The sequence below is a fragment of the Ctenopharyngodon idella genome, chromosome 16, assembly GCF_019924925.1.
Source record: "Ctenopharyngodon idella isolate HZGC_01 chromosome 16, HZGC01, whole genome shotgun sequence".
Classification (NCBI taxonomy): domain Eukaryota; kingdom Metazoa; phylum Chordata; class Actinopteri; order Cypriniformes; family Xenocyprididae; genus Ctenopharyngodon; species Ctenopharyngodon idella.
Window position 1 is genome coordinate 20,226,731 of NC_067235.1, and position 27,454 is coordinate 20,254,184.

At 36.0% G+C, this 27,454-nt stretch overlaps 1 protein-coding gene and 1 long non-coding RNA gene across 3 annotated transcripts; one reads left to right on the forward strand and one right to left on the reverse strand.

Annotated features, from left to right (window-relative positions):
- Positions 1-861: 861 nt before the first annotated feature.
- Positions 862-27,104, reverse strand: LOC127497320 (uncharacterized). 2 transcript variants are annotated; one of them, XR_007925506.1, is made up of 3 exons: positions 26,913-27,104; positions 25,039-25,131; positions 862-1,659 (listed from the first exon to the last, which is right to left on the reverse strand). It is a non-coding gene; the product is annotated as an uncharacterized LOC127497320 (long non-coding RNA). The 2 variants fall into 2 exon arrangements; XR_007925507.1 differs by lacking the exon at positions 862-1,659 and adding an exon at positions 16,785-18,676.
- On the forward strand, positions 23,029-24,467 carry gbp (glycogen synthase kinase binding protein). Its single transcript, XM_051865723.1, has one exon. The coding sequence runs from the start codon at positions 23,190-23,192 to the stop codon at positions 23,634-23,636; it is 447 nt and encodes a 148-aa protein (XP_051721683.1). The 5' UTR covers positions 23,029-23,189; the 3' UTR covers positions 23,637-24,467.
- Positions 27,105-27,454: the final 350 nt, after the last annotated feature.

Sequence of the window (27,454 nt, forward strand, 5' to 3'; positions counted from 1 at the left end):
AAGTATTTATTAATGAGTCATTGAATTCATTCAAAACCATTTTTTAAATAATTAATTCAAACATTTTCCAGCAATTAGAGTCAGCAATTTATATTTTGTCAGAACCTCTAGTAAATTACATGTTATTTTGTTTGGTTGTATATTCAGAATCGTGGGAGAATCGTGATCTCTATTTGAAACCAAAAAATTTTATCCAGAATCGTACAGCTCTACAGGTTTTAGATCTAGTCACTGTTCTCCACTGGATCTGCTCCCGTCAGTTTTGTGCTCTACATATGACTCAAATGCTCCGCTTTTCAGTTTTATGGATGTCGCCTCCTTTGATATTGATATTACTTTGGTCACTGTTGCTGTGGTTATTGGTAAGAGAATACAGGTTGACTCCTGTTGCACGTTCATAAAGACAGTATTTGAGATGCTACTGTAAGTTGCAGTGTGAACGAGACATTTCAAGACTCACACACGTAAGTAAATGTGGTTGTCAATCTCAAAAACTGATAGTGTGAATGTAGCCAAAAAGGTTCTATGCTCTGCTCTAAGTACTAAAGAAGAATTTTTAGTATATTAAGATAATCTTAAGAACATGTAAGTGTACTCAACTGTGCTATTTTGAGACACCATGAAATATGAACTAAAATGTGCTTTTAACATACTATCTCTGTATTTAAAAAACTATGGGTTCAAGTGTACTACATGTGGTAACTAAATAAAATTTATTAATACAGAGATAGTATATTAAAAGCACATTTAAGTTCATATTCATGGTGTTTCAAAATAGCACAGTTGAGTACACTTAGATGTTCATAAGATTATCTTAAGAAGAATTTTTAGTATATCAAGTACAAAATTTGTGTGCAAAAATAGAGCACTTTAAGTACAGTGATAATGCTTTTTCTTTTTCTTTCTTCTTCTTTTTTTTTGGAGTGGTTTAGTCATCCTCTACTGAGATCTTGAGAAACTTAATGTGTTATTTTATTTGTCGGTTGTATTTCTTGTGTTTCAGCTCATCTCTTTTTTTCTGTTCTCTTCTTTCCTTCAGTGATCCTGCTTGTTAGGCTTGTTAAGGCTGATATCACACTATATAATATATACAGATTTTGTGGCCAAGATAAGGTCCAGTTCTGGTTTATTTGCTGACATGCTTTAGCTCTAAGACATGGCAGGCCACAGAGCAGTTGATAGGGCTCTTCCTCCAATATGAGGAGACTGAGGGTGCTTCTCATTTCTTATTTGAGCGTCCTCGTTTCCTTTCCTTGCATCTTAGCTCTACACCTTATACATCTGTATATCCTCACTCATGACTTCTCGGGAAGCTTCCTCACTACCCGTTCCTTTCCTCCTCGTGGTGCAATTAGAGAATTGAGATGCCCTTCAAGATGGCTAAGTTCGATCGGTTTCCGGGCCATGGGCTGGAGGACGGAGGAGGGAGGAAACGAGGAAGCATCAATTTGAGTATTGAGAAGCACCCTGAGAACTTTCTTCTTTCTGGCTCCACCCAGCTGTGTCATCACTTCCACTAACCCAAAAGCGCTCCAGGACAGTCCGGAAACCCTCCTCAGCTCCAACCCACAGCTCTGCAACCTTCTCTCTCTCTCCCTCTCTCTCTCTCTCTCTCTCTCTCTCTCTCTCCGCTGCAGTGCCTCTGTCCCAGCAGCAGCTCTGCAAAGTCAAAAGAGCCTGTGAGTGTGTGGAAGTATTTAGAGAGTACCAGCATGTTTGCATTAGTGTGATATGTAGGATTAATGTGCAGATTAAAGGAGTCAGGGAGGAATGCTAATACTGTGAGTTGTACAGGAAAAACACAGTAAAGCACTACTACATGCAATGAGTTGATGATGGATGTAAGATTTTCATATTCAACCTTCATATTTATTTACAATTAGAAAATTTCTCATAAAAACAGCACAACTGTCATGATGTGTGACGTGCATAATCTGATAATACCCAGATAATGCAAAATCACCAGTGAAAAGGATATAGTTTAAAAAAAAAAATATATATATATATATATATCTCAATTTCATGGTTGAAAAAGAATCGGGTGCAGGTAAAAATCTTATACATAAATACATAACTAATTAATACATAACTCACTTTTGATTGGCAGATTATAAAATCTTAATTTAATTAAATTATATATAATCTTATATTAAAATAAATAATTTCGAGCAAGTTTTTAAATTGAGGCAAAATATCCTATTTTTAATCCTGAACGTGCTAATGAAAAAGATAAAAAAGATAAAGACGATTGAAAGATAAAGACTTTTACAAGGATAAAGAGTTGGCTAGTGGTGTGATGACTGATCATGATCAGACTGCATCTCTGTCTCCCCCCTGTGGCTAAAACAGTACTGCTCTTACCAAAAAAAACAAAAATAAAAGAACAGTCCCTTAGTACTGTAATGTTATAAGAAGATAATACCAATGCTACTTTAATAAATACCATCTTGAACAATACCCTAAAATCAAGTGTCCAAAAATTGACAAAGAACATGGTACAATTACCAAAGAGGTCTATGTGTGCAACCCATCAAATGAGAAACACTGCAATGTACCACTTATCATTATCTTTGCACATTGCACTTAAAAAAATGACATTGCACCTTTAACAGTTGCCATATTTATTCAGCCCATTTATATTTGTCCCCCTAGCCATTACAGTTATTTGTACACTGTGTTTTAAGTTGCTAAAAATATAGAAGTGTGTACTCTGAACAGTCTGTGTCATTGTCTCTGATGCTTGAGTCATTCATCTCATCCGCATTTGACCGCCTCCTCGTCTGACCTTCGCCTGCTGTAATCAGAAGCCAATGGCAGCTCGCAGTTAGTTCGCCTTGGCAAACACTGTGAATCCTGACTTCTGCTGGATGGATTGCCTCCCATTCTGTTATACAAGCATAACTCACAGGGCATGTTTGGTTACAAGCCTGTCAAGGGCCACTGGAAATCAGGGTCAGATGTTGCCACACTGATATCTCTTCTAGAAGGATTGAATAGTAATTTATTAATAAATGTACTGTAGAACAGTGTTTCTCAACCGGTGGGTCATAAGCCAAAAATTTGTTGCCGGTTTGTTGATGGGATTGTGGACAGCAGGGAAAAAACAACGCCACATGCGAATGCTAAAATGCAACTAAAAGGTTGTGCATCCAGTCAAACTCTACAGTATTTAGGCACAAATTTATCCTTCACTTGGAAAAAACTAATTTTCAAAGTTCATATTTATTTAGAATTACAAAATGTATCGATTCACATGACGTGAATTGTGCAAAATCTGATTATTCCCAGATGTAAAGTATATATTTTAAATAAAAAATATTAAAAGTGTAACATTATAAATGTCTTTACTGTCAATTTTGATCAATTTAATACATCCTTGCTGAATAAAATTATTCATTTCTTTAATTTCTTTAAAAAAAAAAAAACTTACTGACCCCAAACTTTTGAATGGTAATGTATAATGTTACAAAAGCTTTATATTTCAGTTAAATGCTGTTGTTTTGAACTTTCGATTTATCAAAGAATCCTGAAAAAAAAAAAAAAAAAAAAATGTACACAACTGTTTTCAACATTGATAATAATAATAAATGTTTCTTGAGCAGCAAATCAGCATATTATAATGATTTCTGAAGGATCATGTGAAGACTGGAGTAATGATGCTGAAAATTCAGCTTTGCATCAATGGAATAAATTACATTTTAAAATATATTAAAATAGAAAACAGTTATATTAAATTGTAATAATATTTCACATTATTACTGTTTTTTTTTTGTTTTGTTTTGTTTTTGTTTTTTTAATATTGCCTTGGTGAGCATAAGATACTTCTTTTAAAAACATTACAAATCTTACCGATCCCACATATATATACACTATATTGTCAAAAGTATCGGGACACCCCTCCAAATCATTGAATTCAGGTGTTCCAATCACTTCCATGGCCAAAGTTTGGTGGAGGGGGGATTATGGTGTGGGGTTGTTTTTCAGGGGTTGGGATTGGCCCCTTAGTTCCAGTGAAAGGAACTCTTAATGCTTCAGCATACCAAGACATTTTGGACAATTTCATGCTCCCAACTTTGTGGGAACAGTTTGGGGATGGCCTCTTCCTGTTCCAACATGACTGCCCACCAGTGCACAAAGCAAGGTCCATAAAGACATGGATGAGTGAGTTTGGTGTGGAGGAACTTGACTGGCCTGCACAGAGTCCTGACCTCAACCCGATAGATGTTGATACCTTGTATGTATGTTCATACCTTTGGGATGAATTAGAGCTGAGACTGTGAGCCAGGCCTTCTTGCCAACATCACTGCCTGACCTTACAAATGCACAAATATATATATATATATATATATATATGAAAGATTATCCTATTTTTAATCCTGCATGCTTGTGAAAAACAGCATAAAGTTTAAAAAAAAAACATCATATTTATGGTGTCTGATCCCCCAAGTCCATTTAGAATTATCCATTACTGTATTTCTCCTGCCAAGAATGATAATATTGACGTCTTATTGTCTCATGCTGTCTGTAAGCCATTCTCTGTTATAAGCTTGGAAGGCAGACAAAAGAATCACATCAAGTAATTTTAGTGAAGGTGGGAGGGGGAAAGTCTTCGTGAAGCATAATAAGTGTTCTGGCTCCTATTTTGTGAAGCATCTACACCACCTAAAAATAGCGTGCAGTTTCAACGGGCGTATTTGTGCCAGAGCTGCAGCACCTCCAGGTCATGGCTATCTGTCTGAGACATACGGGATAACAGAGAAACGCTAATTACCGCTCCCTGTGATGTCTTCCAAGCACTTGACTATAGGGAAAGAAGGAAAGATGCAAGAAAAGTCATTGCACATGAATAAAGATGCTCTGATAATGACAGGATGAAATTAAAATAAATAGGGCCTGAAACTCTTAAACTCCAGAAAATGTTGATTTCACTTTGTTTCTATGACTGAGGGCCAAACATATGAAATCACACTGCTTTGTAATGAACTTACAGGTACCTGATCTGTTCAGATTACTCATAGTGCTGATTGAAGCTGCTTGTTTTGAGCCGGTGGCAGAGGCAAGGCAGGTTATTTATGTTTAAATGAGGCAGCTTCTGAGAAATTCACTCGTCAGGGACAGCACTGTAAACAACACCAGTCAAATACAAGGCCCTGCAATATCACACACACTTACAGACAGTCAAGCAAGACTTCAAACAACACATAAATTACTGGAAAATTAGCATACATCCTTCTAACTTCAACTTCTAAATGAGACAAATGTTCAGAGAAAGTGTGCACATTCCTGAAAAGTTAGCTGAGGCCAAGTAAGGCCTGTTTCGCAAATATAAGCATATTTGTTTCTGCACAAATATTAACTGGATACATTCTTAAAGGATTAGTTCACTTTCAAATGAAAATTACCCCAAACTTTACTCACCCTCAAGCCATCCTAGGTGTATAGTTAACATTAACAACACTGCTTCATTCGGCTCTAATTTTTTTCTCTGTGTTCTAAAGCATCACTGATTTACAAAGTGAGAAGACGCTCCAAATGATTCAGAGTGAATCATGAACTGATTCAGACCATTTTGCTAACCTGACTGAATGATTAATTCAAAGGAACCGAAAAAAAGAAATCAATAGTTCGGATTCTAACCGGCTGACAGAAAATACTGAACTCATTACAAGTGTGAAACAGGCCCTAAGCAGAAAACATATATACATTCAGTACCTCATGGGTCTGACAGGCAAAGCTAGCATGCTCCAGTAAGCCTGTTTTGCCCTACCTTGACAACATGTTATGAAACGTGCCCTGCCCTGGGCTACTGGCAATATTCATCTAGAAAAGCATACAGAAGCTATCCACCCTAATTGGTCCGGTCCCACAGTCAAACATATCCAATTCCAATACATATCGCCAGACAACAAAAAAGAAGAAGAAGAAGAAGAAGAAGAAAAAGAAGAAGAAGAAGAAAAGAAACGGCAGAGACAGCAGAGAGTAGCCAGGCAAACAAACATGCTCTGTAGAGCAGTTTGTCCATTTAGGGCTACTGTAGAAACATACCGTCGCAAAATGGCAATTTAACATGTAAGGGGACCCGCGGTGTATTTAGATAGAAATGGCTCATTCTAAGGTAATAAAAACAAAACGGTTCATTATGTAAGGTCTTTATACACCACTGAAAACATAGTTATATATATTATATTGCATTTCTGTCAATAGATCCTCTTAATATTTACACATTGCACCTTTAAAACAAACTTAATATCACTCACGTAATGTTTTTACTGTACAGTTGCGCAGTTTTGTGGGATTTATGGTATTTGTTTTAGTTAATAAAATAGCAATATCTTCTGGAAAATTAATTTGTAAAAAAGAAAAAAGATCTACATTTCTCAATTTCATTAACAGTGATAACATAAAAAAGTGCTTTGGTTTGAAAGATTGTTGCCATCTACTGGAAAACAAACACTTTTAAAATCAAAATAACATGCATTTTTAACAACAGCCACTAAATGGCTGCAGAGGATTACTCAATAGCTCATATACCAATCCCAAAGTTTTTCATATAGATTTATGTTTAGACATCATAAAATTATTATTATAACAATAAAAATGACTCTTTGTCAAAGTTTACCATTTTTTGTACTGAAGTATAATTTTTTGCAATTAATGTCACAATATTACAGTCAAACCTGAACATGCTATTGTGTGTGTGTGTGTGTGTGTGTGTGTGTGTGTGTGTGTGTGTTTTCATTTCATTTCACGTGTATGTTCTGCATTGTAGCTGTGGTTTTTTTTTTTTTTTTTTTTTTTGACAAAGTATGTAAGAGAACTTGTGTAGTCTCACCATTCATCTCTGTGTGTGATTTCATGGGGTTTGGGGTGGGAGTGGGGAAGGTTCGCCCAGGGCACCATACAAGCTAGAACTGCCACTGTCTGATCCTACATAAAAAGAGCATGGCCAGATGTGATTGTGCAATTCCTTTCTTGCGGTTTTGCACAATGAGACTAAGGCATGGCATTGATTTGCACATAGAGATTCCGTTTTCATTTAGTCTACTGTTATTGTTGTGAAAAGAACAGATCAATGGATGTTCAAACATAAAAAGAATCAGAAAAATCAGAACTGCAAAAAAATATGGTTTAGTGGGGAAGTATTGCCATCTAGTGGCCACACGCTACTTTTGCGAGGCTTTTGTTGAATATTTTACAACAGTATTTAGCAGCCCCTAGTGTCATCTATGGGACTCATTAAACATTTAAAGACTGGTTTAACAATATAATTTTATTTTATAGAACCTCTGTACGAGTCTATCTTTTTCTATTGGACAAGCAACGTTCCAAGAGTGCTGGTAGACACTGTAACTGGATCATTCCTACAGTTTGGTGGATTTTATATCCCCATGAAACAATACTGCATATTTGGCCTAAAATGTTGAGCAACTTTCATGCCACATAGATGTATCCCATTAATACACACACACACACACACACACACACACACACACACACACACACACAAACAAACATAATTATTAGTACCTAAGAATAATAAAAATAAATATAATTTTAGAGCACTTGGTAGACAAATTCCCATGTCCTAATCATGTTTTCTTAACTTCACTTGGAAATAAAGGTTACATATATATTTCTGTATTAGCAATTTTGAGTGTTAGTACATACTTATTCTCTTTGACAATTTATTGTGATACATTTTTTTAAAATGTGTAAAACAATTACATTAGTTTGTCCCTCAAACTCCAGTCCACCCTGTTACATTGGTGCTAATTGCCTTTTAAAATCTTAAGTGTATGCCCTTAATCACATGATGCTAGAAGTGACATCATTTGCTTAGAGGGAAAGCAACTCCAAGAACAAAGTATTAGTCATAAACTTTTATATCTTTTCCTCATTCTTATCTAATAGCGTAAATACCCTAATAGCGTAATAGCGTGTCCACCTTGCTGTGACAATTTATACTGGACATGAAAATGTTATACATTTTTAAACAGATTTTACAAATCTATTAAAATTCCTCCTAAATGTTTTTCTGCTAGTATGTTGTTCTTTTATTAAAATGACCACCCTGTTAAGTTCCACCCTGTTACACTTTGCATTGTAAAAATGTTATGTAACAGGGCTGACAAATATCCTATATATTCCTATGGAATATTTTATCTGAATTATGTTATAGCTTAAGGCCTGAGCTTGACCAGTGCGTTATCTGATCGACAGACATTTTCTCCCTCTGATAAGACTAAAAAAATAACAGAATATTTATGAATTGAATATGATGAATAATATTATTTTTAAAATGCAAAGAATTATTTACAAAGACAAATCAGCAGTAGTCTTCCGGTCCTAAAATTATGAGGGTGTGTACTTTTACCGGTCACATAAATGTTGAATGAACACATCTCAGTGTCGTCATACCTATTGAGAGATTTTGCTGTTTTGATTTGTTGCTATAAATCATCCGATCACAGGCATGGAAAATGACAAATGAAAGTGCTACACCCAGTTAAAGGTGAAGTGTATGAAACAATACTTCTGTTGAGACAATAAGTTATGTACTTTTCTAAGTGCTTTTCTTATAATTTGTTAATCATTTATAAGTGTGTTTTCAATTATATGCTGTATATATATATATATATATATATATATAAAACATTCAATTATATAATAATAAATGAAAATGAAAATTTGAATAATAAATGAATAATACATAAATAATACATAAATAACGATAAATAAATAAAAATGTGTTAATTATTTATAAGTATTTAGATGTTTAAATTTGTTTTTTGCTATTCATGTGTGTATAACTTATTTTTACAATATAGGTATTTATTTAATTTAATTATATAATATAATAATTGTATATTTTTGTTTGTGTATTTTAATTTTTTTGTTTGTTTGCCCTAAACAGAATTGCCCCTTTGGAGATCAATAAGTTGTGTTTTATGACATACGATCAACACAAGATGGCACTAGAGAGAGCAGCTCATTATCATTGCTAGTCCAAAGAGACAAAACAAAACACATCCAAACACCAAACATTCTTTGCTGGGAGTGGCTGAAACATCCAGTATGTTTCCAAGCCACATGTTACTACATGACCCATATCATTTCACAAAGCATAAACATAAACATTGTGAGAGAGCATTCACTTTGAGATATTTAATTACTTTATGAACAACCCCAATTGTTCGCATGCCATTGAATTTCAATAAACCATGAGCAGCTTCTTTGAAATATAACTTTATTTTAATAATAGGCCTATATCTTTTGAGATTAATCTGAGAACAAACTGTCAGTTTCAATTTACCAAACAACAAAACGAAAGTGTCAGAAGTTGCTCTTCTGCATTACAACCCACAACTTAAGGAAACACACACATGCTTACACATGTCAAAAGAGGAACAGGTGTGTTGTACGTGAGACATGTGCACGTCTCAAGGCAGGAAGAAGACCCCTCTCATTCATTAGTGTACATGTTTTCTTACTCTGTACTCGTGTCAGTGAGACGGTAACAGAGAACACCATCCGATGACTTAGCACGTTACTGCCCCGCCTTGTTAGGGCCTCTTTATGACAACATGAGGGATATACTATCCTCTGTGGTTGAATTTAAACTCGCCATGTGTTTAATTTACCTTTCATTTCAAATCAGGGTACTTGATGTAATAAAAATGTAATTAAAGTCTTAAACTGACAAGCAAAAACTGGGATGCATTCTAAAAACGTGGCGATCAAGTTAAAAGAAATTTGAATTTTTTCGCATCTTTAGACCTTTTAAAGTTTGCATCTTTAGACCTTGCATATTTTATTCCCCTGCTCTTCTGAAGCCATATGATACCTTTGTCCAAAGAATTTATATATACGAAGACAGTTCATTCATGTTACTTATGAATGGGAAAAAGTGCAACATAATAAGTCCCGCCTTCTAAATAAACAACCAGTCGCCAATTGGTAATTAAAGTCATCAAGTCACTGCAGCTGCCATTGGAGGCGTTGCAAATATGGCCACCGAGTGAACAGTCTTTCCTTGAAAATGGACTTTGGCTTTGTCACATGTTTGTAGTGAAATTAAAGGGGGAGGCTATGTTTACACAATAACAATGTACTAAAAATGGAAAAGCTTTTCTTTTGTACAGATGACAACGTTGTCAAAATATTCACTATTCACACGGATCTGCGAAATTGACTAAAAACGCTGTATTATGCTTGCCAGGCCAGTTGGTGATATAAAGAAAAACTACACGCCTATAGACTGAACATGTAATAGGTGTGATCATGACATCACCGTTTTCACAAATTCACGTTTTTGTAGTTTACATGGAGATAATAATGGTATTTCTTTCAAAAGTTTGCATTTTCAGGCCCCCAAAGCTCTGTTGTTGTGTAAATGAACTGCCAAAACGCATAAAAGTTTTCCATTTTTAGCTGAAAATGGTGTCGTTTTCAACTAAAACTTTTTTGCCTTACGGGTTGTTTACACCAGGGGCGTTTCCTCCGAGGAGGCAAGGGAGGCAGTGCCTCCTCAAAAAAACTGGATGAGAAAATAATCAATATTACAAAAATAAAACAACGCAAATGTTACAAAATTTGACATTAAAAAGTGTAAAAGTCATTCGTTTTTCTAAAGAAACACTGTCAAACAGCGACACCCGCAGGTAAAGTTACAGCGGGAGTCCGCGTAATTGAGAATGAATGGGGGAAAGTCACGTGAGAGCCTCAACTGCGCTATGATTGGATATGATCGGTTATGATTGGACATGATTGGTTCGTGCGATAAATCCCGCCTCTTGATTTCGTGCGCGTTCTCGTCGAATCGGCCTGAATGAAGACAGTGATGGCGTTAATGGGAAGACTAATTAGAAAGTAAGTAAACAGCTATCACTTACATATCACCGCTTTGTGTCATGTTAAAATCAAACTCGAAATGGCCTGAAAACATGATGACTGCGGGGGTTTTAGTGAGCAGTCAGCGTGGTGAAATTAAAGGTACATCTTTGTGTCTGTGAGTGAGTGACCAGTGTGTACAAGCTTGATGACTGCTGAAAATAAATTGACTATTAAAAAGAAAAGCTGAATATTAGTAAATAATAATATAAATAATAGTTTAAATTGTTACTTCCTTTAGTTATTATTTTGGAATAAATGTAAAAATGAGTAAAAACACTAACTTGATGAAATTTATACTTGGTGTTAATAAATAGAACATTACATAGTGTAAAAATACAAAATAGAATTGTATTTGGTCTCTCTATTTATGTAATGTTAACTTAAAATTGTGTAACAGGGATATAAATGAGGACTTTGCCTCCTCAATTGAAAACACCATCGCACATCACTGGTTTACACGACACTGTTTTCATCTAAAAATGGAAAACTTTTTATGCATTTTGGCCATTTATTTACACGACAACAGGCGTTTTGGTGGCCTGAAAATGCAAACTTTTGAAAACGGGTTTCAAAGTGGAAGTTTTCTCCATGTAAACTGCAAAAACGCGAATCTGTGAAAACGGTGGTCGGCATGCACATGCGTATTACATGTTTAGTCTATCCACCTTATTTTTCAACACGAAAATAAGTTTTCTGTGAATGTGTGAGACTTCCGATTTATTAGACAATATAGGGAAATAATGAGTAGAATATCAAATTGCAGTAAACTGTAAAAATAAGGTGGATATATGCGCGAGGTGAGTGCTCTATGTAGTCTTTACAAAGTGACTATAGAATAGCTAACTACTTGTCTGGCATGCGTAATACAATGTTTTTAGTCGTTTGTGGATTCCGTGTGAACTGGGATAGTTTTGATAACGTTGTCATCTGTACAAAGAATAAACTTTACCGTTTTTAGTACATTGTTGTCGTGTAGCCTAAACGCACCATAAGTCCGTTGTTTAAAAACCATATCTTTTTTTTTTTTTTTTTTTTTTTTTTTTTTTTTACAAATTGATGTAACTTGGTACCAAGTCCGAAACTGAATTAGCTTTGAGACTCAAATCTCAATTTGATATGGAAAACAGATGCGGGGATATCTTCTTTTGTGTTCTTAAGATGAAACAAAACAACGTGGTTTTCAAGCATTAATTTTAACATTATTTTTGGGTGACCTGTTCCAAACTGCTGGTTGAGTTAGAGAGTTAATAGTGGTAGAGTGAGAGTAAATAAATAATATATATAAGATTTTAACCTTACTCAAATGATGTTCTCTGATTTTATCCTGAGTTTACCCTGAATTATGGTGTTTACGTTCATAACGGAGACTCTATCTCTGACAGTTGTTTACTTGTCTTAGACAAGCAGTTCTAAGAATAGTCTCCTTATTTCCACACTGACCACTTTGTCAATAATTGTGCCACTCCACAGTACACGTTTTGCTATTTGCTTCACATTGCGATTATTCTGGCATGAGCTCAGCTGTGTGAGGGGGTGAAAGACAGAAGACGTACGTGCGTGAGGCTCGAGCTGTAAAACCGCACCGACGAGATCGTAACGAACGTACTTGTCTGCTGATCGAAACGCTTCCCACCACAGGACAGCTGCTTTTCGAGCCGCCAGAGCCAATGGGCATTCAGGATGGAGAGCCAGTGAAAGTCAAATAATAGAGGGAGGGGGAGGAGTACGCTGTTGTAAACAGACAAGCTCGCGCGTGTTGGCTGAAGCTCAAGAGCAGAGGGCAGTCAGTGCAGCGCTCGAACACGTGCTCGTGCTGTTCACAACACAAACACGGCCTTATATCACGGGGGAGGGGCGCTGATTCTAGGAAATCATAACTGACTGAGACAAGTGCAATCTGACTAAAAATTACATGTGGCTCGGAGAATTTCTCCCTCATTTCATTATGAATTATATGTTTTAGCTTATTTGTAATGTTTAGTATTTTAGGCAGGCTTAAATTATCAACCACTCCTGCTTTTTTGAGTACTTATTTTGAGCAATATGCAAGCTCATATATCACACGCACACCCTATCTACACCAGGCAGTCATATCTATTTCTAGACTATGATGATGTTAGAAAGAAAATAAACACTTGTTTGTTAAGAGGCATCTTCATGCTCATAACGTCATTACATTTAAGGGTTAGTTCACCCAAAAACAAAAATGTATTTATTCCGTGGTACATAAAAGAAGATTCATTTATATGTGTGGTATTGGAGGCGGTTTTTAAAAGTCAAGCTATAGTAGCAAGGAAGAGATTATTTTAATAACATTTTACAAGCATTAAAAGAAACATCATGCCCTACATTTTGCAATTTGTCACTATTGTATCTGAATGTACATGAATGAGAAGTATGAGCTGTTTCATAAGTCATAATAAATGTCAACAGCAAGTATATCCAGTATTTCCAGAAGAGATTAGCAGGAAAAGAATGTGCATGTCCATGCGGATTATTTGCATACGTATATTCCATAGAGTACCTCAGGGATGACGTGTTTTTGTTGGCAAAACCCGGCAGCGAGTTAGCATTTTAGGACTTCCGGTTCCATTGCCCCAAAGTCTATGGCTGTGTCCGAAATCGCCCCCTATACCCTTAAATAGGGCACTATTTGAGGGGACAGCCATTTGTAGTGGTGTCCGAAACCATAGTGGACGATGTTGAGTGCGCTCATTCAATCCCACAATGCACCGCAATAACGAGTGTACAACCGTTGCACGCTCAACGGCTAGAGAATACCCATAATGCACTGTGAGAGTCGCACGCTGAGATGGCGCCCACAGCTGAATCAATCATCCATTCATTTCCAAACCGCGCTGGTCCAGCATAATATCATACAGGTATAAATTCCTTTTTAATTGATCATTAAATCGTTTAAAAGGTTTGAACATGGTAGTTTCCATGGCAGAGTTCAATGTAAATATTCATTACTAATAGAGCTGCCAGTTTGCTACATTTCAAATGATTATTAAACAGCAAGCACAAACTATGCAAAATCGGCAGCCCTTCCGGTGCACTCTGTGTCCGAATTCACTCACTCGTTTCATTCATTCCTTCAAGTGGACTATATTAGTGGAGTAATGTAGGGAATAGTGAATGAGGGTATAGGAGGCGATTTCGAACACAGCATATGGGTTTTTTGAATGGGTTTTTGCTAAATCGCCTGAAATAAGGTCTGTGGTTAACAAAGCCTCTAAATATTTTCACGTTTTGATCTATGACATAAAACACACCAGTTATAACCCGCTTGTGATTTATTTAAACCTTTACTGTGTCTTAAAAGCGGCGGTTGCTAACAAATTGCTAAAAGGGACTACTTCCTTTGGCGGTGACTTTAGACGTCATCATGACAAACAGGACATTTGGACTGCCTTAAAAAAGTGGATAAGTATTCATACACAGCGCAGATCATAATCAGAGCGTGTTTTTAAATAAAGTCGTTTTTTTAATAAAGTTTGAGGAAGCTTGGTGGTGGTGACGTTGATCCGCAACCATGGTGTGCTGTAGTCCGTTTATAGCCTGCTGTTAGCTTTTTATATCTGACGACTTTATTTAGGCTTCAAAATGTATAAATGTTGTGTTAACTTGTAAAGATTATCTTGATAGACAAAACGTGTAAGTGTCATAACCCTTTGTTAAACACAGATCTTATTTTTTGTGATTTTCCAAAAGTCTACGGGAAAAATGCATAGGCTTTCGATCGAAGGAACCCATGCGCCGCTAACTTCCGGGTTGGCCTACAAAACATCTTCAAAATAAAGGTTTCACCTTAATCTGTATGTGCATGTAAAAATGTTTGGGGTCACGCGTGACGTAGGCAAAAGTACCGATCCAGTGTCTACAAAGCGAACATGCAAAGACTAAGTCAAACACCCGTTTACAAAAAAAAAAAAAAAAAAAAAAAAAAAGGCAAAACAACGATGTTGAACAATTTTGAAGTTGGAAGAGAAAATGAGATGAGAGTTTTTCGCCCTACCGGTGTACTGCCTATGTCACACGTGACCTTTCATTTCCAATCATTTGTGGTTAAAAAGTATATACATTTATATATTTTTAATTCCTCAACTGGGATCATGTAGAGCTCTTTGAAGCTGCTCTGAAACTGCAATTTGGACCTTCAACCCAATGTACCAGTGAAGTCCACTATATGGAGAAAAATCCTGGAATGTTTTCCTCAAAAACCTTAATTTCTTTTTGACCGAAGAAAGAAAGACATAAAGTAAGTAAAGGTGAGTAAATTATCAGGAAATTTTAATTCCGAAGTGAACTAATCCTTTAATGTGTCCTCGCGAAGTAAAAGTATTATTTTCATTAAAAATATATCTTGCTGACCACAAACTTTTGAACAATATAGTGTAAACATGGTCATTGCCTCATTATTTCCGCCTCCACACTTTTGTGTTGCAATTAATAAATTAATATAATAATTGTATTACAAGTAATAAATTAATACAATCAAAAAGAGTACAGTATAAAAGCTTGCAATTGGGGACAGTCAGTCTTCCAGTGCTGTTCCCACTGTAATCTCACACTCTGATCAGGATGAGCCTCTCTAAAGTTAGACTGTATGAGATTTACTATTGTCCCTTGAGCAAGAAAAGTCTGTGTGCTGAAGGCTAATCCAGTACAGCCCAAGTTGCCCAACCCCCATCTCTGAGTCCAGTCAGCGGCTGTAACTGAGAGCTGAGTACACTCGTCTGAGGAGGTCGACACCAGGCAGCTACAGTAACACTCCTTTGATAGTACAGGAGGAGCTTTCTGGAACAAATCTAAATGAGTGTTTTGTCTGAAGTCAGAATTGCTTTGAGCGTTTATTCAACTACCATTCATCCACCCCCACAATTCACACAGGTATACGATGAGTCAGGCAAATGCAACCTGACAGAGGCACTGCATATGTGGAGACCTTTAATACTTAAAGAGCTAGCCGCTCTAGCTAGCTATTCATCTTAAAAGCAGCTGTTCAGTTGGTCCAGGATCCCATGGAAGTATGTGATTTGAAATATACCAACTTTAGGTAGATAGAACCCTAGAATTCTTGGCCCTGTTTACATAGTATTAAGATGCATTTTGGTCAATCAGATTACAAGTGGACGCTAAATACAGGTATAAACGGGGTCTAAAACATTTTGAGCTTGTCCACTTTTGACCACTTCCGGAGGTAGTTGAAAACACATTCAACCAGATTGCTTTTGTATTGTAGATGCTCATGTGGTCAAACGTGTAAACATTTTGGAAAGCACACTAGACAGACAGGATTTAAACTTTGTCGGCTGGAGACCCAAGTTTGGTTTGAAGAAGAAAAATGTACCAAGCACAGTGTTCTCTCACCAGTCCTGATTTCTAACACGCACTCACAGCATTCGGCATGATCTTGTGGCTGTCAGAGCAGATACGAAAGCTGCTGCTCTTCGTATGTTTTTCCGTCATCTCCCGGCACATTCATATGTAGATTGCGCAAGCTTATTTTGTCCATTAGATCGAAAGATCTTAAAAAAAAAACAAAACATACATTTACCCACCCATAGACCCTCCCCTCAAAGAAATCAGGACAGAAGTGGTTAGTTACAAGTGTAAACGGGAATATGTGTCCCTCGTCTACTTGTGATCTGACTCAATTTTAAAGAACCCTACCTCATCAGACAATAATTTGTCAGAAAAAAATTTCTGGGGCACAGCAAAACTTTACTGGGGCTTGTGCCACAGCAAAAAAGTATCTAGTGATGCCCCTGGTGGTAGAGTATGTTTACAAGCTGTTTAATTCATAAAATGTAATTAAAATTAAAAATTAATTAAAACAAAATTAATTATTAAAATGAAATTCATAAATTTCATAAATGAAATTCTATATATGAAGTGCCTGACAGAACCCTATTATGGCATGTGGAACAAGGTTCTTTATTGGCATACAATATGTGGTAGAAACTTTAATATCCAGGGAACCTTTCCAATGCACAAAAGGTTCTTTAAAAAAATGTAAAAAGATCCATTAGATTATTAAAATATTCTTCACACATAGGAAAAAAAAAAAAAAAAAGGTTCTTTTCACTGAAAGGTTCTTTGGGGATCCCAAAATGGTTCTTCTATGGCATTGCTGCAAAAACCACCATTTGGAAACTATTTTTTTAAAGTATAAATAACAATATTTTTAAGTTCTTCATTAAACTTACCACAAATTGCTAAAAGTTTGTCATGCAGTCAAATGCAATATCTGATAATAAGCATGTTGCCACTTTAAAAATAAATCTTAAAAATAACAAACTATTAATGTTCATACACTTATTTCTGTATATAGGTGTATATTAAACAGCTGGCATTTAAACAAGAAGAAATAAGCAATAAAGCTTCTCCCTTACAGCTATATAAAGGATAGGGCAGTAAATCAGCAGGGAGAGGCTGTCTGTCTCTCACTGCCGTGTTTACGCATTCACTTGCTTATGGATTATCTCCTTGGTTACTTGGCCCTGATTTGTTGTATGCTTCCATTTAAAAACAAAGCTAGCACAGAACACTTTGAAATACCCAGAATCCCTCGACCCTTTTTATGAAACCAGACCTCTCGAATCCTTGAAACAGACAGAGGTCTTCCTTCCTCACATCATCTGTGTTGTTTTTCTGTTTATTGGCTTCTCCCACAACAAATAACCCATGCTCCCCACCCATAATCTTCAAGGACTAACTTGTCCAAAAAGAGACAGCCCTGTTCTTCCTTTCTGAGAAACTAATCTAGCTAGGACAGTCCAAAAGAGACAGAACAAGTTTTACAACTTTTATGATAACGTTGCATGGTGGAGGAGATTACAGACCATTACCTCTCCATTCATATCACATCTTTTATTTAGAATTAAGACTAGATCAGGGGTTTCCGAACTTTTTAATACTAAGGTCCAGCAAACATAATGATTCACTTCTGAGGGATCCTGTCTTAAAATAAAAAGCATATTTTTAGACCGCCTTTTAGAAGTGTAAGTTGAATACGGATGGCGTAGGACGTAGCATAAGCGTTTTGAACTGCAAGAGTTTTACACTTTCTTCGTAAGTTTAATACGGAAGGCTGTCTGGTGAAAGCTAGATATTTTACTTTATAACTTGTTAAATATGGATATTTTTCTTACACAAACACATCGCTTCGCTTCAGAAGGACTTTATTAACCCCCCGGAGCCGTGTGGAGTATGTTTATAATGGATGGATGCACTTTCTTGAGCTTCATACTTGTTGGTCCTGTTCACTGCCATTATAAAGCTTGGATGCGTCAGGATATTCATTAATATAACTCCAGTTGTGTTCATCAGAAAGAAGAAAGTCAAATACACCTGATGGCTTGAGGGTGAGTAAAGCTTGGGGTGATTTTCATTTAAAATTGAACTAATCCTTTAATGTCTGCAGCACCAGCAAAGATCCATATTTAAGGTTTAGGGTTAGTATAGGGAGCAATAATAATTTTAGGCACATGATCAGACAACTACTTAAATATTTACTCATACCACGGTAAACAAGAGTGTTTGAATAAAAAAGAATGACCTCGACCTCTTTTATCACAAAGGCCACATGGTACAGTGGGTTCTTGGTAAGGTGAATTCTGAGAAATGAAGTCCCTGTGGGCACACTGATGACTGAAACAGTGAGCAACGGCACATCAGTAGTCTGTGTTTGATACTTCCACAAAGGCAGTGTGTGCTTAAAGCTGTTCTCCCACTGTGAGGTAAACAAGGAAAGCTGCTGTGGATGTTCGGCCACAATCTGTGCACATACAAAATCAAATGGTGAAACCAGATGCAGAATCATTTGCTTAAACATCTAAATAATAGTTTAATGCAATTAACCCCTTGATTCACTGAAATTAAACAAATCAGATCAAACAGCTCTAGTCATAGAAATCATACTAATCACACACATAATATAGCTTAAAGGTGACGTTGCATTGTATAGGCCTACCGTGATCAATAAAACTCTCTTCCTGCTCTGTCCACCCCCTTAAAGTGTTATGTAATACAGATGGTAAACACTGATTGACCAAACCCCTTAGTGATCATATAGGTTGAGTAATGTGATATGCAAGTATGCTCTTTCATTTTCTGCAAACTGATTAATACTTGATTTAAACATTGTCATGAATGAAAACCTTCTCATTAATAGATGCTTGTGCAACCACTAGTTAGAAATTTAAGCTGCCTTGAGCTGTATATTCAGTGTAGTGACCAAACAAAATGGTGCAAAAGTTTGCCTTTAATGGCCAAGTAGTATAATAGGCACACCAAGGATAAATTATTATTACTTGAAATATCAGACAATATTTGTATGGTTTGGTGCCAAATGCAACCAAACTTCTAAAAGTAGTAGTCGTGTTAAAATAGTTCACAACTGTTTCTTAGAACTTAGAAGCCTCTTCCTGTGAAAGAGGACGTGGTCAGACTGACACAGAAGAGAGTGCCAGAGCAGATTATAAAGAAACACAATTTACATTTGGAACATGGTTAAGCACGTTAGAGGAATGATTTCCCATTTTTTATGGGTACAGATGCTTTCAAAGACACAAAAACATAAGTATCAACAAAGTAGTCCATACGACTATTTTATATTGTCTAGTCTGGATAGATTTGTGTAAGAAACAGAGAAATTAACATCATCATTCACTGATAATCTTCTCACTGCTGTGACAGAATTGAGCCAGAGAACCGGATCAATCAGATTTGTAAACAAATCATTCAGACTGGTTGTGTGAACTAAATCATTGGAAAGATATGACTCAAAAAATGATTTGTTCAAAGAGTGCTAGGGTGGATGTCAAGAATAACTAATGATGTAAATTTTGGCCTATTTCTCAGGTAAGTAAATTATGAAGAATTTTCATTAGGGTGAACTATTCATCTAATCTGGATGATTCAACAAACATACTGCTACAGCTAATTGCTGTAATGAGTCACTGTTGCAAGTTGTATAAACCCCAGTTATTTAGTGAGATTTTTGACACAATTCAATTCAATTCAAAAGACAGCGCACACACCTTTAATGCTGGGATTACTGTGAAAATTCTGCGAACACACCCATAGTACATTGTAAAGGCCTTCCTGCTTGCTCTTTGCAGCCAGGTGTTGTCTACCAACAGGGGATAACACAGCCATCCTAACCAACAAAACCTTGACCCCCCCCCAAATATGATCATCCTAATGTGAGGGACCCCAGTCTAAAAGGCAGCTAGCATATATATATATATATATATATATTGAAGTTTTATTCAGTGTTAACAATGAGATTGTGTTTTTTATAATCAGTTAACACTGTTTTTGTCATTTTTTTACAAGATGGATGAAATTGGTCACCAAAAAAGTCATTTGGTTTTACCAAAATTTCGGTTTTACCGAATGACACTTTTGGTTATACCGAATGACGATATTTTCAAACAATGCTAACAGGCTGATATGTAGCTAGTTAGATTGCTAGCTAGCTAGCAAAAGGACAATCGAACATTTTATATATAGTACAAGTTTTTAAAATATTACAGCATTTTCCATGTTTTACAGTGGTTGTACCAAATGACCTGATGTTTCGGGACATGTGTATGAGCAAGTGAATACACTAATTTTTTAAATAGTTAAGAGAGAGTTAGTAACTTTGCTTCACAATCATATGGTCCTTTGCAAGTGTCTGAATGATGTCACATCCTGTCACATGATATTGACTGCATGACTTCTTCTTCTTTCTTTTTATGGCGGGTGGCACCAACGTTAAGGTGCATTATCATTGGAGTGTGGATCAGAGTTTACCCATTTCATAATTGGAAAGAAAAAAAAATAAATAAATAAATAATCCGCTAAATTCTCTTAATCAGCTCTGTTCTCTTGAGATAAAGAAATAAACTCTCTAATCCATAAGTAAATATATTTTTAAGCTTTAGTTCATCCACTTCCACCTTTCAAAGTTTGTTCTTCATTGTTTCTCGTTCATACTTTTGACAGACACAAATAACATGTTCTACTGATTCCTCTATTCCACAGTACTCACATAATCCTGTTGGATGTTTATTTATTAATTTTAAGGTTTTATTCAGCATGGTATGTCCAACCCTTAATCTTGTTAAAATAGTTTCCTCTTTGGTGCTTCTTTTAGTTATCCTCACTACTCCTACTTCTTGTTGTATTTCATAAAGCTGACGTCCTGTATTTCCTGTATCCCATTTTTGTTGCCACTCCTTAGTGGTATATGCTTTAATTACTGCTTTTGCTTCATATTTACTAAGTGAAATATTCATGATGTCCTCATTTTCCAAAGCCTGTTTTGCTAATATAGTAAAGTTTTAATTGCCCTTTATCCCCCTATGAGCTGGTATCCACATAAATATTATCATGATGTTCATATTCTTGAATCTATACAGATTTTCATACATCTCATTTACTATATCCTGTCTACTGTGAGATGTGAATGATTGCAATGACTGTAATGCCGAACATGAGTCTGTACAAAGTATAACCTTTTTGATTTGAGTCTCTTCTATCCACTGCAATGCTGTTGCTATTGCCATCATCTCTACAGTGTATACTGATAAATGATCTGATGTTCTCCTATTAATAAAAATGTTTAAGGAAAAAGCAAAACCTGTTCTCCCTGTAATAGGATCTTTAGATCCAACCGCATTGACTTGATCCAAAATGGTCCCCCTGGTTACTCCGAATGACATCAATGAAATTCTTTTTTTTCCATTTGAAATTCTTTCTCATAACAAAGCAACAACGTCTACACATAATTTTAATACCATTTTGCAATATGTTGATATATGTTGTTATCAAATCTGCCAGAATAAAAAATATATACATTTATTACATTTTAAGATATTTTAATCACAAATGAATTGACTGTATTGGCCTTTGGACGGTTAAACCAATAACCTTTTGACACTTCAAAATCTGTAAAATACCTTTATATGTAGCAAAATATAATTAAAACCTTTTGGATTCAATAAAAGTTATCTAGTTGTACTACCTTACATACTTTGGGTGTCATATCTTTGTTTTTTATTATTATTAAGGCCTTTGGACAAAAAAATGACCCGTCACGTCATTGACCAATTATATATATATATATATATATATATATATATACAGTCAAACCAAAAATTATTCAGACACTAGATATCATTTTTTGTATTTTTTTACTAGTGGGTGCAGGACAGTATAGTTCATTTATGTAAATGAGGATAGCAAAATGAAGTAAACTGTGACATACCCAAAAATTCTTCATACAGGGGACTACCAGCAAAATTGATAAAAATTTGGAGCCAAAAATTATTCAGACAATTTGACCTGGCCATGTTTTGCTTAAGTGTTATCTGACATAATTAAGATTCATTTTTCTGACACAGTTTAACTCTGAGATCTTGTCATATTTTATTATTTTTTAAACAATAGTGAATAAACTGTAATAATGAATGAAATGTTCAAGGTGTCTGAATAAATTTTGGTTTTATATATATATATATATATATATATATATATATATATATATATTCAAGTGTAAAGACCTAATTCCTAATTGATACTATGAAAATGAACATTATAAATATGTGAAAATAAAACTGAAAATTTAGTTCCCCAGACCTAAGTATGAAAAACCCTGGTCTAATGTGTCCGATGCAACTGTATTTTAATGTTGCCTTGATTACTAACCGCCTGGCACGTGCCACACGAGATGAACAGGTCCTCAGTTCCAAATATGGAAATTAAGTTATCAAGACCAATACTGGCATTGTTGCTAAAATTTATAACCTTCTTAGAAATCAAGTGCATCTAGTACAGTGTCACATTCAGTTACAACAGCATGTGAGTGCATAGAGTTCACACATGTGGCTGTCTAGTGTATCGTTTTGTACACTCGGGGACTGTTATGTAATGTTATGATTGATGATACAGAGATCTGCGGAGATGTGTGGCGGTGCCAAAATAAATATAATCACCAAGAATAATAAACCGAGCAGACAATATAATTTCTGTTGTAGCTGAAACGAAACGTATAAAATATCTCTCCAACTTTTTAACTACAATATAATACGTCTACATTTTTAAACGACTGAGCATGCGCCCCTATGCTTTCGAAATGGTACGTGCCGGATTCTGCGTCATCCATTGTTTACAAATCAACCCTTGAGCTGTTTCTGTTGGGCAGCGTGTGAGCGTGGAGGACGCCGGGTAAACGATCTCATCTATTTGAATAAAAACAATTATCACGGCTGGATATTATTGTACACAGAGATATATTCAAAATGCCTTGTCGAAAGGAGAATTATATCTTTTTGGAACAGTCGGTAACGGTGGATTCTAAGGAAGTAGACGCTCTCGTGTCGAAAATCGGCGAGGCGCTGCAGCTTCACAACAATAGCTCGAGCCAGAAGGCGATGTCACGTCTACACGGTCTCACCAGCAGCAAACCGAACGGCAGCAGCAGCGCGGCGGGCGGTCAGCGGTGCATCCGTCTCCGCAGCCGGAGTTTACGTACCAGCCGGGCCAGTCCGTATAACCCGCCCGGATCCAGCGATCAGGAATGGGACCATTTCAAATCCTCGTGGAACCGAAAGAAAATCGACGAAGACGATCCACACCAGCTCCTCCAGGAACTCATATTGTCGGGGAATCTGATCAAAGAAGCGGTCAGACGACTCCAGTTTTCATCGGAACCACCGGAGAACGACATCTCCAAACCTGTAGACTGAGTTCTCTAGCCCGCAGATGCATGAACGACTTGACGTTTTCAAATTTTGGGGCCCCCAGCTCGTTGTCATACGTTGGTTTTACAAACTTTGATATCACACCCTTATAATTTTTCTATTGTATATTGATGAGATGGAAATGTTATGTATTTTGGACTGTTTTGCAACGTGACCCTTCTTATTGAGTAATTTTTAAGTTGTTTATCTCAGTGTTTGGATTGAAATGCAAATGTGATGCAAAAATCTAGTGGTTTATAGCAATGCATTTTATAATAAGTATTAACCGGCCTCTGGTTGGTTTGTCCTAGAATGGTGCATCTTGTTTTGGTTTGCTGGAGTTCAGCACTGTGTGTCAGTAGCAACCAAGAACTGCCTAACTGCTTTGTTTACAGTGTAGATGTGGTCTGGCTGCTGATTTGCAGTCCTCGCCTAGATCAGGCAACGGGTCACACTTTTTGTTTACTCATCAAACTATATTTGGATACCGAGATATCACTATTTTGATTTCAAACTGGCCCTGTGTGCACTTCATGAGGGCCCATGTCCTCTGTCCCTTTCCATGTGAGGAGCAAGGCCAACACTCCTTCTCAAAGAGACACTGAGATCAAACTCACATGCGTGTGGGGAAGTGTTATACATGGAGGATGTGATCACAACACAGACACTGTGGTGCTTTTTGATTCCAATGTGGAGTTCTCATGTTTTTTTCCTTTATTTTTTTTGTTCTCACTCTGTGTAAACTAAGCATATGCTTCGCAACGAAGTGTTTTTATTAACTCTGATTGTTCAGAGAATTTGGTGTCTAATAAACATGGTGTTTTTTGCATAAGATAATTTGACATGTCTTGTAATCATTTCTGGTTTGTCTGCACTTTTTGTTGCTTGTTTATAATACAGTAAAAAAAAAATTGTGATATCACATATCAGGCAAAAATTCTTAATAGGCTACTTTGATATTTGCCATGGTACTAAATGATCACCATCATAATATATTGAAACAAGGTAGGCTACTTAAAAGAACTCATTATCAAAGTACATGTCCAAAATCTACTATGGTACTTTTTGACTTAGTGACTTGGTGCATTTTCTCATGTGGTATTAGACTTTTGGATCCCATATTTATAGGTGTGTGTAACTCAAGTACTTTATATTTCATACTTGCCTCTAGTAGATTATACAATGTAACTACACTCATAAAGAAAAAAAAAAACGTCCACGTGTAATTGAGCGAAAACACAAGCCGACTAACCATAGCTGATTATCTGAAGTGATAAACGTAGCTGTGGTCTTTGAACGCGGTTTGTGATTTAAAGTTAATTAACGACAAATAATTTATAAACTCTCAGCATTATTATAGCGTCTAGCCAAACCACGTGACATTATAAACTTGACTAATGTTACTCACTTCCTTTTTGAAGTATTTCGTCTAATCGCCCAGCAGATGGCAGCACAAAGCAAGTCACTCACAACACCAGTTTAGCAGGAAACGTCTGAAAATCTGAGGGACAAACATACACACGGCTGTGCTGCATTAGGAGTTAAATTGAATTCTGAAAGAATAAAAATATGTTTCATTAATTAATTACAGTTTTATTTATATATTTAAAAAAAAAAAAACCTCAAGAATGCATTACATTGATTCGAATTTGTTTGACCTGGCTTTTTACTTGATTCTGATTGGTCAATCATGACAACGAGCCGTATTGTTTTAGGATTATTTATTTGCTATTATAGTATTTATTAATATTTTAAATGAGCTTTTATTTTTATATTTTCAGTTTTTAATTAAAATGTTAGCAGTTTTGTTTTTATTTTGCTTTGCCATTTTTATTAAATAAATAATGATATTAAGTAATTATATTAAGTTATTATAACCGCTTAACTGTATAACTGGATTGAAAATATTTTCACAGAATCAGAGTAGGCCTACTGAATTCGATGAAGATCATATTTCCAGACCATTATGTAGTATGAATACATTACCGGACAAACTACATCCTCCATGTTACTATTATTCTTTGATCTGATGTACTACCACAAATTGCAAAAACAAGGTACATTGCTGTTAAACATGTGCAATGTAACAACAAAGAACAACATTCTTGGTACCAAAACACTTTAAATTATAAAAAGAGCACACAGATTGCCAGCATTTTTTCATTTTTGAGATAGCAAAGTGTCCAGTAGTAGCAGAGTTCGGAATCTCAGTGGATACAGTTATCCAAATATTTTTCACTTGTTTGTTGAATACTACACATACTTTACATATGCTTTATAGTAGAAAAGTATACATATTCAAGTGTTTCACCGTTGTCCTTAACAATGCTGTGCTATGGGTCACTGTGATTTTGCCAAGTAGGCTAGGCTAAGTCATGTTCCTGGATTAACATATTTTGTTGATCCTGGAACAACATTACTGTCCGAAAATGTATTCCTAACACTATTCCTACCCCTAAACATAACCCTTCCCATAACTTATCTCTAAAATCTGAGGGAAATGATAAGTGAATAACATTAAGGTTCAAGCACCTCACCCTGGTTGTAAGCCTAAACTTGTCCATCAAATATTATTGGTGGATTGGAATGTTGTTCCAGGATCAACATCTTTGTCATCAGGAACATGTTGTACTTGGTGAAATCACATTCACCCGATGGGTCTGTCTCAATTTTTTCATACTATCACAAGTTAGAATAGGTCATTGGCGCCATCTTGCAATTCAAAGAGGTATTGTAGAAAACTAGTAAAATGGGCTTGTGGGATTTGTGGGACAGTGTAAAGTTTATAGTGAATATAGACATTTTGATAGATGGCTAGAAGCTCAAGAGTCTCCAGTTCAGGCAAGAAAATGAAAACATTACTCAGAGGAACAAGGTACCAGTAAAAAAAACAATGAGCTAGATAAGAGAGAATGTACACTCTTTAAAATAAAGCTTTTTGTAGCGATGTCTTAGAAGAACCATTTTGGGTTCCCCAAAAACCTTTCCATGAACAATTTTTGAGCACATTTTTCTAATATGTAAATAAGAAAAAGCACTTATATTTTAATAATCTGAAAAAAACCTTTTGTGCATTGGAAACCTTTTGTGTATTTGATCAAATGAATCAAGTCATAATGCTTTTGATTTAGCAGCAGCATTTGTTTGTAAAACACCATGCATATTTTGCTCAGCTTCAGAGAATTTAGAATTTAACTTTGCACAACACACCAGCTGTCATTGTCTGCTGAATTAAACCGCTCATCCTCAAAGTCACACGGGAATGGCACAGTTCTCACCTACCTCACATCCCCAACCACCAGAGGCTTCTGCTGTTCCTTCAAATGTCACAAACACCCAAGGCTCAAAAATTATACATAAGCCTTACATAAGAATTTTTTTTCCCATATTCTGTCCTACATTCTGACCTACATCACAAAGTGATGATGATGAAATAGGGGATCCGAGATCCAAACCAAAAGAGTGTTGCTAATTTTTTTTGAAGGCAAGAATGAGTCACACCGACAGTTATTTTCTTTTGAGATCATGTGGTGTCTCTCCTGATTCCTCATGATGTGTTGTGCAGCTGGACATTTTACTTAAGTTGGCCAAATGCAGGCATGCAATGTTTTAATGTGTTGCTATGCGGTTGCTAGAGGGTGCTGGATGGTTGCTGGAATGTTCTGTGTGGTTGCTAGGCTGGCCCAAGTGAAAATACAAGCATGCACTGCCAAGTTAGAAATGACTTGGGTCCCTCCTTCATTGTTACATTGTTAATCTTTATTTTGTCGTTCTTGTTTTGTAAATTGTAGGCTATTAGCATATGGCTAATCGCTTAGAAAGAT

Excerpts from the sequence above, each read along its gene's own strand:
- gbp (XM_051865723.1), top strand. The coding sequence starts at position 23,190 with ATGCCTTGTCGAAAGGAGAATTATATCTTTTTGGAACAGTCGGTAACG.